The 13,451-nt window shown below is 43.2% G+C and overlaps 1 protein-coding gene across 1 annotated transcript in view; it reads right to left on the reverse strand.

Annotated features, from left to right (window-relative positions):
- The window catches only part of BMPER (BMP binding endothelial regulator), a 146,774-nt gene extending 133,870 nt beyond the window's left edge, over nt 1-12,904 (reverse strand). The window contains exons 1-2 of the mRNA XM_049817188.1: nt 12,758-12,904; nt 11,776-11,861 (exon numbers count right to left, since the gene is read on the reverse strand). Coding sequence (XP_049673145.1) covers nt 11,776-11,861; nt 12,758-12,869 — 198 coding nt within the window. The 5' untranslated portion in view covers nt 12,870-12,904. The remainder of the gene's footprint in view (nt 1-11,775; nt 11,862-12,757) is intronic.
- Between the last annotated feature and the right edge of the window lie 547 nt (nt 12,905-13,451).

The following is a 13,451-nucleotide window of genomic DNA, read 5'->3' on the forward strand; positions in this document are numbered from 1 at the left end:
GACCAAGATGAGATCATTAATGTCTGCATCAATGACTCTTGATATACTTGACAGTAAACTGCTTTTCTCCCACAGCCTCCATACTAAGCTATATGACATAAGAGGAGACGCTCCTGTCACCCAGGCCAGAGCAGTGAACCCTGAATGGCACAGCATGAGGTATTCAGCCCCAAAACAGAGAGAGGGGTTTAGGGTAAGGCCTCATACTCAGCAACTCCTCTCAGCTCTCTGCTCGGCATGTCAGCTGTAAGAAATCCCTGTTCTGTGTTGTCTTCTCCATGGAGGAGATGAGACAGTTAGCATGGGCTACTTGGGCCGACAGCCCAACCTAAGCACTACTCAGTGGGTTAACCTAAATCCTTTGATGGTAACAGTACCTTATGGCCACAGTCACAAGTTATCCACAAACACACAGTAGTAATATTAAGTCTCTATAAGATGCTTAAAATCCTTTTAGACCTCTGGTTCCACAGTCATATATAACTTTTCTGGAGTCACATCACATCTACATCCTCTCAACTAAAGCTCTGTCTCACCAGTAGTTTTTGTGCTGTCTTATATGTAAGAGGTAATGCCCAGTGAACAGGCTGGAGCTGCCTACTCATCTCTCCAGATGGCTGCCTTCCAGCAAACCTCCCTTTTGTTGTAGGTGATTTGCTTCCTTTTTCCCTTTTTGGCTCCCACCTTTGTATGTTTCCATATGCACACTGGTTCAATTATGGAGAGAAACCTGATGACATCAAAGATACTAATTTTATACTAAAATTGTTATATACAGTTCCAGTCACCAAATATGTACCCTTCATGTAACAAGTACATAAAATCACTCAAATTTCTTACTATCATGGCCTAGAGTTCTAGATATTTTTTAAATTTCTGCTTCAGATTGATTTGGGGGTCAAATAGTTTTGCTTGAGGATTGGAAATCTTGCCAAGTTAAATCAGACATATACATTTTTCCAGAAGCTATACAAATTGCATGCTGCTTCTGTTTCCCCCGCATTTTCATGTTGAACAAGCTCTGGTTCAGTATCAGTGCACAATTCTGCATGTTAAATGTCAACATCAGCAAGTTTCTCCAGAAATATTTAATGCATTTAGATCATAGACAAACTATGCCTCAAGCATGCATCTGTTAAAAAGGTTTCTAACGCTACTGCACCATCAACATTTTAATGTGAAATGATTTTAATTGTCCAGAATTTTTTATCCACTGCATTTACAAACAACCCATCCACCAACCCTTGGTTTACAGGCTAAAAAGCTTGCATGCTTTGCATTCTGTCTGCCAGCATAATTTCTTTCATGTATTTTAATCAGAAGCATTTGCCAGATTGAATCACCAGTCCACCTAACCCAGTTAAATGCTCCACCTCACCCCAGAACTGAGTATTTGGGGGGGGGGTGTTAAGTGCTAAATATGATCAGCTGTGCACTGCCACATACAGAAAAAAAATATTCTCTGTTACAAGCAAATAATCAATAGTCTCCCTGTCATAGGAGAGCCTGCTGCTCTTATCAGTATTTTAGGTCCCACAGGCAATCCTTCAGCTAATAGCCTTATCTCAAGCCCAGCCACCCTGCCTGGCTCCTTCCTGCCCCAACCATTTCCAAGCAGCACAACCTGGAGGTGTTTCACTAACTGGCACAATCAGATTGTAGCCACTACGTAGCCTTAGAGCAGTTGTTTATCAGCTCTTCCCCATCTCTCCCAAACCATGCCTCAACTGCACATCACCACCCAGACAGAAAAAAGGAGGAGACAACCTCAGGACAATCAAGGTCTGTTATTCTTCAGCCACTAATAAATCATAAGACAAACCAGAAAAACAGATGCAAATGTATGACTCTAGCTGGCCATCAGAATACATTTCGATGGTTCCAAACCTTAGGGAGGATCCAATTCCCATTGAAGCCACTTAATATAATTGAATATAAAGATGTCAGGAGCAGCTAAAGAAAAACGAAACAAGAAAACAAAACCCAAACCACACAACTTTTAGCCTATCTGATTTTCCTGGCCAGGGCTCTGCAACATGTTGGCTTGCATCCCCCCCCCCCCCCCCCGGGTAAGGAGGAGTGCAGAGCTTCTGCTTCCATGCCTCAAGCGAGATCTTTAGCCACAAAAGAGGAGGTAAGCCGTACCATGGCCATCTGGAGAAAGCAACAGCTGGCCCTGCAGCCAACAGGGGAGCCTGGGGTTACTGGCTGAGCACCTTAGCAGCCCAGGGCTGAGCACTGTTTTTGGTATGAAGTAGTAGAAATGGCAGTCTTCAACTTCTCAAGTCTGGCGCAGCTCCGGACATTGAAGCCAACGCAGTGCTCGGCATGGAGAAATTTAAACTGAAATTAAAGTGTCTATGTAGTTGAGGAATTTGCCCTAAATATCAGATTTACAGGAAGCTTCAACACTGCAGGTTGGGGTTTACGCATGAATAAGGCAGCATTGCTACCATGCGACCGACTGCAGGTGCCCTGTGTGAACCAGGCCTGCTCCGGAGCAAATACAGTGTAACAATGCAAGCATAGCTCTAAGGCAGAGTGGAAGAAGACCTGATTCGATCTTTAACATTGAAGCTTTGCAAAAAGCTTTACTTAAAACAGGGACTCGGAAAAAACAGGGCCTCAATTTGTCAGGCAAAACATCAGATCTTTTGCATCATTTTTCTAAATGGCATTTTACCACATTTCCATCTTTCGTGCTCACATGAACAAATAGATCTCCAACTCTACTGCTATTTCATAGTACTGCCTTTTGCTGTAGCACTTTACAGCACAAACACACAAAGCTTGCGTCTCTGAAAAATCTACAATACAGAAAATGAAAACTACAGCCAGGAGGTTGATGTGTAGAATGGATGAGGAAACAAGTAAAGAGGATGCAGATCACAGACGATGCATGAAGACGTGTTATTTTTTCAGTGAGGTGGTGGACATGGTCCTAGCTTAACAGCCCATTTCGGACTACTATCTAGACCAAGTGGATTCCAGACACAAGGAAAATGAGGAAAAAAAAGCAGGGGAAAAAGTCTAATAAATAATGGGAGAGACAGACAAAAAGTATATGAAATCCAGATCTCAGCACACAAGGTCAGCGCCTGGAGATGACAAGGGATAGGGTCCATGCTGTACTTGGACCCAGACCATGCACAGCACTTGATTCAGCTGGATGCAAAACCCTGCACAGAGCTCAATCGGACAAATAGTCAGACTAGGAATTTTTTAGCTGCAGCTTAATGCATAAGATGAAGAGGCCAAGAGACCTCAGAGGAAGTAATTACAGCAGTTATTAGGTACAATATGAGCAAGTACCGGTATGATTGTCACTTTAATAGTAGTATTACAGGTAAAAGCTTTTATACAATAGTGTTTTTTCTTCACAATGGCCTTTTATTTGACTATAAGCTCAATGTAAAAAGGTTGCATTTTCATTTGATTTTTTGGTTGTTGCTTAATATTTTTCTTCCCTCAAAAATTTCTATTAAAACATGATGGGGAAATAAAACCAGATATTTGGTGGAGAAAAAATATCTATTTTTATATAGCAGCACAAAGCAGAACAGCAGAAGTACTGACACTGTGAGCCATTCACTTACAGGACCATAATTCTTAAAAAGACCATTAACAACTCAATGGAAGAAACTTGAAAGCTAATAAAAACTATATACAGGTAACCGTATGCTTTTAAAATGCCATTTTGATATTGGACCAGCTCTTTAAAAATGTTTTTCTTATTGGCAATAGAAAAGTGCCTTAACTTAGACTGATCCATTTTGCACTTATTGTAGACACATTCCAAAAACATTTGAAACTTATATTACATTTTTCCATTTAGTTTATGGCATTTTTGTGCCCCTCATATTTTTCCACATATTATTTATACATTTTAAATATGTTCTTTTGTATTTGAGTTCTCTGATCCTTTAATTACGCCAAAGAGAATCTCATTTCCATACTTGATGGATTGGATCTTCATCATTGTTACAGTGACATATCACCAGCTCTCTTCCAGGAGGATTTTGCCAAGACCTATAATCAGTTCAGCATTATGTGCATATGTATGTTTGCTCAATACGGCTGATTCTATGTTAGAAATGTGCAAGTAGTGAACTCTTCACTATCCCATGTGGTCTGAGAACGTGAAATAGCTTCTTCAAACCTGCAGATTTCCAGAAAGGCTTCACCATAAGCTGCCATTATGACTGTGCACCATGTCTCCAAACTAACTGTCATGATAAAGCATAGCAAACTGAAGGCAAACATACCTGTGTAGGGATGTGCCACACTCTCAGGCAGCTCTGGGATGTGAAGCAAAGTGCAGAAAGTGGACTTCGAAAGGTCCACGGATGGCACAGACACAAAACCCAGCTATACGATCACGGTCATTCCTCACAGGAGAAAATTAGATGAGATGTTGCACATGGTACTACTTCACCAGGGTGGCCATATCTGTATATGGGACTAAAGTGACTTGAACATTGCCTCAACACCGCTGTTAAAAACTTAGAGAATGAAGCTAGAGTAACCATCTTCTACCATAGGTAGTTTGTGTTTCATTCTCAGACAGGCCAAAGTCTTGTCTTATGGATGTTGCTTGAATTAAGAACAAGTACAACTGAACCTACCTGAATCATCCTTCAGGAGAGCCTACCAAAGCAATCACCTCCACAACAGGTAATTAACCAGCTCTGGGCTCTTTATTCAATTCACTTCTCACTTGCAAAACCATCTTCATACACACACCTATTGCTCTTTGCTCTCCATGACAAAGCACATATGGGACACCCAGCTGCACCAGACATGGAGTTATGACTGGATTTTGTTTTGGGGATTTCTTTTAGGGGTGTGGGGTGTTGGTTGTTTGGGGTTTTTTTTCATTTAAGAGACGGCATATACATCTGTATCTTTTTTAAATTAGATAAAAACTAATAAAGCTTTCATCATGTTGGAGCATGTTCGTGTTCCAGGAATCCTTCATACACCGATTAAAACAACATTCTCTTTTGCAGTACTATGGGAATGAAAACTACCAGTACCCTACTGTCCCATAGGCTTTTCTGTCTCTTTGTTTGCTATTTTTGTGGGTGAAGAGAAAGCTGATTATATTATATAGTAATAAAGACCAAGAATATTTAAATTGAAAGAAGATGCAGTCTTGGTAGATTCTGTAGTTGATGTATGTAAACTATTGAAATTAAATTAAATAAAATAGGTATGAAAGAATTGTTTGATGATTTGATTTTATTTTTTTTTAATATGCACTACTCCACTGAAAATCATCTGGGCCACATTATACCTTGACGCAACAACAATTGAATCCTGATGTACTAAAACACTCCCATCTTCACAGAACATGTGTCAAACACTTGTTCTCAGGCTAGCTATGCACTTTCAGTTTGTGTATTGTGCCACAGAAATCAACTGTGCTACAGGTAAGGAACCCCAGCAAATCTAGTAGCTTTCTTGCTTTAGACTGCAATGAGGAGATGGGGGGTGGGGGGGGGGGGGTGGGGGTGTGTGCAGGGAGGACTATGGGATGAGGTTATTTCACCAATTTTTTGGTTTGCTTGCACTTAGTTTCACTACTCTGTCGTTCAAGCTAGGCAGAACACTAGGTCTTATAATGACAAATTTAACGTAATTTTATGAGCAAAGGTCAAATTCTACATTGCACATTTGGATTTAAAAGCGGAAATTTAACCTACAGAATGATGTTTCATGCTGAATAAAACTTATGCCAAGCAAAGCTCTGATTTCTAGTTTCCTGAGCTCCTGTCTCCAAACTTTTCTCAGGTTTCCAACACTTGGTTACACTTTCTGGCTCACATTTACTTCCTTCTGTTCTGGATTTAGGTGATAAAAGGTTGAGACATATGATTACCACTCCTCAGGTGCAGTTGGCAAGTTTGAGGCGCAGGCATGAGGGAAGGGGGGAGGAAAAAAGGTGGGGGAAATGGCACTGGTTTAGATGTGGTTTGTCAAGATCACTGCTGGCTTTTATCAGCTGTTTCTTGACACGAGTCACTTTGTTCTAAAGTATTTTGGAAAAATAAAAAAAAAATAATAAAAGACCTTTTCTCCCCACAAAAAAACCACACTGAAAATAAAACCTTTCATTCTCTTGAAAAAATAATAAAAAAAAAGCTGTTGCAATGTGAAGGCCACTGTTAGGTGAGGTATACTTATCTGTTTCCTTGTAGTTCCTGGCTTCTCACCTGTCCCCTTCAGCTGGCATTTTTGGTACGTTCATTTTAAAACTACATACACCACTGGCCAATGGATAGGTTATTCTTGGATCTCTGTTTGCTTCTGGCAAGGTGTTCGGGGTCCACACAGATGATGATAAACGAGCATGAAATGACATGGCTCTCCTCACCACCACTGGCAACACCACCTGTCATCGTTGTCACTGCTGAGCTCATCTCACCTTCAAAAAACTCAGCACTCGGAAGTTTAATTCAGGCTAAGTTAATTCTGTGGTGTTTTTACATTCTCGTCCTATAATTATACACAGGTTCTCATTTCACCTATTTCCAACAGACTGTAGCATTTTTATGTCTTTTCCACGCATATGTTGAAGTATATATTTCTTGAAAGCAAATGCCATAATATCAGGTGTGAGCCTACTTCTATTTTGAGTTTTAGATACCTTCCAGCCAAAAAGCTCCACCAATGAAAACTCTGCTTTACTTGATCATTTACCATACTCGTACCAGAGTTGAACTTAAATATTTCATGCCTATTTTATACGCTGACACCCATGTAAAAGAAATCTAATCAAAAGTTCCCCCAATATTCAGTTAATAGCATTTCCCCCCCTAACATTTTAAAATCCTCAACATACAAAAAGTCCAAAACTTCCCAAAACATGGTAATTTTTCATATTGATGAAGTTTTGTTTCTACTAACAGAAATTTACTCATGCCTCCACTACCCTCAGCCCAAAACTTTCACATGTGAAATATAAAGATCTGAAGCCGTCATACATGACATGTTTGTGTTCCTCAAACCACGCAAGGTGTGTGAAATGCTCCCATGAATTGAATAAACTCATTTTTTCCACAGATGTGGGAGAATATTTTTAGAAAAGAATTTTTGCATTAGGTACTGTAGTTATAACCGCTTGCAGTCTTAAAGCATTTAATAACTGGAATAAAAGAATCAATTTCTCAAACTGAATTGATATCATTCCATTATGAATACCATCAAGATTATATATTTTTACCTATAACCATAATTGCCAATTCAGACAAGTTCTTTAAAAGGCAAACCTTTTTCAGTTGACTTGATAACCCACCACTTCAATACTTTGATTTTCAGAAGCCAGCAGGACATGAGATTTTTTTACTATTGACCACTAAGGAGAAAATAGTTTCACAGTCATACGTTCTCTAACATATTTTTTTTTGGTACAGTCATGGGCCACATCATTATCTGAAATAATAGTTTCCCTTTTTTTGACAACAATATTTTTTCTTCATAGAGTTGGTTGACTTGGAACTTGTTACTGCCCATCACATCCAGCATTTCCTTGCAGTTGTTCACCTTCCCCTGATACAGAGCTTGCGGCAGCTTAGAGCATTTTGCATCCTTTCATCAGAAAAGTCTTTAGCCATAAACACGGTTGCAATGGGATGCTCAGCCACGGCACTTCACAAGTAGGCCATTCTGCATTTTACGTGACGTAGCTTCAATAAAAACAATTTTCCGGTGCAACTTCTCTATATCTGTTTTACCCATTGGCTCTAAGTACTAAGGATGCCAGTGCTTTCTCCAGTTTCTGTGTTTAACAGCATGTAAGGTGAAAGCACAAGAAAGCAGGTACTTTCAATTGCCTTTAGCCTGCTTTGCATTATTCCAGTATCTCAAACCCTATGGAAAGCCAGGTGGCATGATAGTTTTCCAGAGATAGCGTATCTCCTCAGAGATACGGAACCACAGACATTTGAAGTGGAAGGGAGCGGAAGACCAAAGCACACTAGCTCTAACAGCATTTTGCAGATAGCAACAGCAAGTCATAAATCATAGTTCTCAAAACCTCTGGATCATGAAGTCAGCTTTAATTTGCCTTTGCCCACCCATGCCTCAGAACAAGCTCAGGAGAGCAGACACACCAAAAACCTGGCATATGCGCAGCCTGCCCATTGTCACAAAGACAAAAAAGAAAATGAGTGTGTTCATACCGTGACCATAACACCCACATCCACTTGTAAAGTGGAAGTGCATGAAGTGAGAAGGGATGGCTTTGTAGTCAAACCATTAGACCAGGAGTTAGGTGACCTGAGCTTTCATCACAGCCCTACAAGAAATTCCTTGTGGATAAACCACAGTCTTTCTTTGACTTTCACGTTTTTTTCTTAAAAAAAAATTTTAAAAATGGCCACTTCTTGCAGTCAGCCATAATAATGACCAGTTCTTTGGAGATCACATTAAGCACTTAGTAAACACGGATGGGAGATGATTAGTTGGACAGCAATATACCATTGCTGAAGTGTAATTGTAAAAGCTCCCATTAAAATTATTGTCTTACAGATGTTAAAAATGACCATTTGTATGGGTGTTATTAAGACCATAAAGTAGAGACATATAAATTACAAATCAGGGAACTCTAGATTTTAGCCATAGTAGCTTGTTCGGCTGGTAGTTCTTGCATACAGAGCTAAAGTGTACATTTACACACGCACATACACACTCTTAGTCTTACCTGTTCCCTTATATTAAGGGCAAGCAACAGTGCTGTTCTGTGCACTCCACCAGATTTCATTTCAACAAGTAGGGAAGTCCAAAACAGAGTTATCCCATGGTGGGTGCAGTGCCTTTTTATTAGAAAAGCATTACCTATACTTTAGAAGTGAGTGACTCACTGTGTACCATATACGAAATCTCCAGCACATGTCGCCCAGTCTGAATTCCCATAACACCACAACTTCTCTTTCCACATGTTACAGCAGATGCTCCAGAATGAACTCATCTTGTTTGGTAGCCAGACTTGGCTGTCTCTAGGAGATCCCCACCAGTGTCCCTTTTGTATTCAAGATTCAGGGGTTTGTGTTACCAGTAACCCTAAAACAAGAGCTAGAAGCTTTATTAAAGCAGTACCCCCAGAAGCCTGTGTCTGCTCTATCTGCCTTGTTCCTGCTCATGTTCCTGTCATGAAAATCACTCTGCCCTGTCTCCGCTAATCAATGAGGAAAGACAACGGTTGGTTTTGGTCTTCCTACCAAGACTTTTCAGCGGTGTATAAGGAATTGCATTTGTAATTGCTCTTTGCAGTCTTTGTCACATTATTTCAATTAGTAAATAACCTATGAATTTCCCGTTTTTACCACATTTGCTCTTCTGGTACTACCTGTCACTTTGCCCTTCCAGCTGATTGAGCCTGTTAAGAGAAAGCTGGACACTGCTTTGCTTATGCTGCCTCCCTCTTTCCCCCTTGCTGGGATGCATCCCCCTGCTCCGCAGGACACAACCTGCAGAGTCAGTTCTGTCAAACACTTGATGACTCGGTTCCTGCATTTTGGTTCTGTCTCCTCTCATTTGTGAGATGGGAGAACTCCTGGAAGGGAGTTATTTAGATATTCCTCTTCTTCCCAGAGCCATTCAGATTTCTGTAACTTGTGCGGTTATTTATGGCAGCTCGCAGTCATGGACATGTGTCACTGCTAGGGGAGACCTGCCATAATCCAATCCAGTATTTCAGTTACTCGCTTTACTGGTGTTTTTAACACAAGTGCCTTCTGTTGAACTTTCTGTCCTCTCCTGGACAGCTATTGCTTCCTTCCTGGAACAGCTGATTAAGCTCTCATTTTAGTCACTTACTTCTTACAATATGAACATCCATCAGGTTTGCCCTTGAAGAGTATGATCAGTCTTCCAGAGAAAGTTCCTCACTGAATCACTATTAAGCAATCAATATTTCTAGTTGGATGTAAGGAAACCTGGTTCTCTCTTCCCTCCTGGTCACAAATCACCACATCATTTCTTCTGTTTCTGCTCTCCCCAGACCTCTTAAAATTGATCTTTTCCCTTGTGGCAGGCCTGAACAAAGATTTTCAGCAACAGGCTGTCCAATAAGTCATTGCTTTGGATGCTGCACAGCATTAAAGTCAGTATCTCCAGACTGGTTTCCTTCTCCTCAACCAGGTCTCCCAGCTCCCAACTCAAGAAACAGAGATCACATCTATCCTTTGACAGAAATAAAACAGAGTATATCCAGCGCAGGTAACTTCAGTAACTCGTTAGATATCTGTACTCTTCATAAAACGTAGTGTCCTCCTTGCATAGCAGGGAGCCAAATGCCCTCAGCTGCCATTTCACTAAAGTAAGCCCTACAAACCGCAGAGATTTAGAGTTCTTACATCCAATGTTTTCTGCAGTTCTTCATGTTCATACGCTAAAAGGGTGCTCATTGATCTAATAAAGCCAAGGTCTAGAGAGATCTATAAATACAAGTATTTTACCCTGATGCATTATTGCCCTGATGCCCAAGACTGAACTTCTGCTCTTTCACAGATAAATTGCTTCCTCGCTGGTTAACACCAGCTTCCATTAGCAAGAGTGGTGGCAGACATATTTGGGAAGGTGATCCATGATAAAACACAGCTTCGTCTCTTTTTTTGTTTTTCCCTTTGATTTCTTTACTCACCACATCCCACGCTCCTCCTTTCCCCATCCCCTCTACTCAGAAGAATCAATAACTTACTCTTTATCACTACTAGCTAAGAAGTTATCACTGAGCCTCACTTAAAATCTTTTGAACTCAGTGCAGCGATATACATCAATCTCAGGGGGCTCAAGATCAGGGTCTTACAGTTGCCAAAATTGCCTTCTAAAAGGCAATCTGAAACAATTCTTCAAGTCTTTTACAGACTTATAATAATGCTGGCTAATGCTAATAATATTAATCGCAGTAATAGAAGGGGGGGGAGAGGGTGTCTGGATATTTCAGTCCTGAAGTAGCACGCATTCTGTACCTTCAGCTACTCTATAACTTCCAAAATGTAAAACGCAGTGCTTTCTGGTCTATACTTTTCTTTGCATTCAACAGCAAATGAAGGTTTATGGCTTTCTTTTAAATATATTGTAGGAAGTTTCATTTAGAACAACTGTTTTTCAATATCCCCTAAGCCTTGGCTTGTCCAGCTGAATTGCTCCCAAAAATGCTTAACTCTGAAGTAGAGTTACAAGGAAAAAGAACATTTCTCCCCAAAAGGTGTATCAGCTACTGACATTATTAACCACTGAATTCCCAGCACAGCAGGCAGCGTCATCCTTGGAACAAAGCACTCCAACAAAAGCATCACTTGTACTTTCGCTATCATCTTACCACACCACGTATAGTCACGTTGCAGCCTTCACCTTGCACCCTTGTGCAGCTCCTCAGCCAGTGGCGTGTGAAACTAAGCACACGGGAGCTCGAAGCAGCACCATTTCCAAACCTTACCTTTCGCGCTCTCTGCTGAGCTATGCACAAAGGCTTTTGTGTGCACCCCTGACTTTGTGAAAACAGTTCTGCCTCCAAATTCACATGGTAAATGCGGTTTCACAATGTCATATTAAAGTCACGTACAACTTTGTGCCTGAGAGTTTTAAAGTCAAAGAAATGATTGCCAGATCATGGATTGGATTACTTTCCATTAGCTCAGCTCTGAGATAACCTTGTTACATAAGGGCGACAGAGGCACCCAAGATTTGATTATGTGAAATATTCCCCTCTCTGTGCAGCTACTTTTAGTACAGGCCTGAATATTCTTACTATCTGAAATCCAAACTTACCAGGCAAACACACATTATACAAGGGTTGTCTGTGATAAACGGTATCTGCAGAATTTCCCCTTCATTTTCACATTTTGCAACAGATCCTGAAATAGAAATAAAAAAATTAAAATACTGACATATTTAAATTCCCCCAGCTGGTTTTGGAAACCGTCCTTGTCCCACTCACGTTTAACCCCTGCCCCGTTCCTAGCCTTCAATTTAAAATCTTGCCTTAATTTGCCCGTTTTAAGCAAGCAGGGATGTTCAGAGTTTCTGTAAGATTCCAAAGGCAACTGTGAAATGACTGGCCTTTTGTTGCCGCACAAACCTAGACTTTCTTTGTGCCCCAGTTACAGCAAAGAAGGACGCTTTTTCTCTTCCCAGATGATGTGTGGAGAATAACGAGTACTCCGCGCAAAGCAGGATACTTCTACAACGATAGATCCAGAGCTCACTGAAATCAGTAGAAAGCTGTCTGCTACACTCCGAGGACTTGGACCGGGAGTACAGCATGAGCCCTAAACCAAGCATCCTTTCAATGCATGACAGCCAAGTGGCAAATGAGTCAAAATTAGCAGGCTGACTGTCAAACGGAATCAAATTAGAAATCCCTTTATGGCCCTAGCGCTGCTTAGCCGGCATTGTGTCATGTTGGAATCGCTTCTTGAAACCTAATAGCTCCTCACTTGCACTAGAAGTTGATTCAGCGTTTCCCTCCGTGCCCCAGAGAGCAGGAAAATAGAACCCTCGAGGGGAAGTGGGGGGAAAAAAGGGGGGAAAAAAGAAAATTAAAAAAAAAAAAAGGGGGGGGGGGGGGAACGGGGGACGACACCATAGCTCCTGTGATCACCTGCCCCAAACCACGCAGTTACACCTCCAGCCCTCCGCCCTTCCCCGAAATGCCGGGCAGCCCCCGCGCTCGACGGCGGCGGCAGGTGGGCACCGCACAGCCTGCGAGCCAGCGCGCCCCCCACCCCCCCCCCACCCCGCGCCCGCGTACCTGTGAGCAGGGAGGAGGCCAGCGCCCCGGGGAGGCAAAGGGCTCCCAGGAAGACGGCGGCGGCCGGGACGAAGCGCGGCGTCCCCAGCCAGCCCCCGCCGAGCTGGGGCATCGTCCCGGGGCTGCCGCTGCCCGCCGGCTGCGGGGCAGCGGACGGGACGCGCCGTCGAGCGGCGGAGCCCGGCCGCCCCCCGTACGCCCGCCTCAGCACGGACCCCCGGCGCCGGGCAGCAGCGGCGACGGGGTGGTGGGGGCGGAGGGGGAGCAGGACGGGAGACAGTGGCCCGCCGGGGAGTCCCACCCCACGGCGGCACCGGAGGAGGGGACTGCGGGTGCGGGGAAGGCAGCTGTCAGCGCCTGCCCCTCGGCCCCGCACCCCCTCTTTCCATCACCCCCTCCCCTGCCTGCATCCCTTCTTATACCTTCCTTCCTCTCCCCATAGTCCCTCCTCCGGCACCCCCCGGCCCCCACGGCTCCATGCCTCCCGCCCCCCCCCCCCCCCCCCGGCGCACACACGCACAGACAGGCTGCCAGCCCCGGACCCCGTCTCCCTGCCGGCAGATGCCCGGCCACTCCCTCCCGCGGCCCCGCCGAGCACCGCCCGGGCCGGCCGCGGCGTCGGGGGGCTGCGCCCGCGGCCGCTCGGCGGGGCGGGGGGCGGGGAGCAAGGGAGAGGATCGAGGAGAAGAGCAGG

This window comes from Accipiter gentilis, chromosome 14 (assembly GCF_929443795.1).
Source record: "Accipiter gentilis chromosome 14, bAccGen1.1, whole genome shotgun sequence".
NCBI classification, from domain to species: Eukaryota; Metazoa; Chordata; class Aves; order Accipitriformes; family Accipitridae; genus Astur; species Astur gentilis.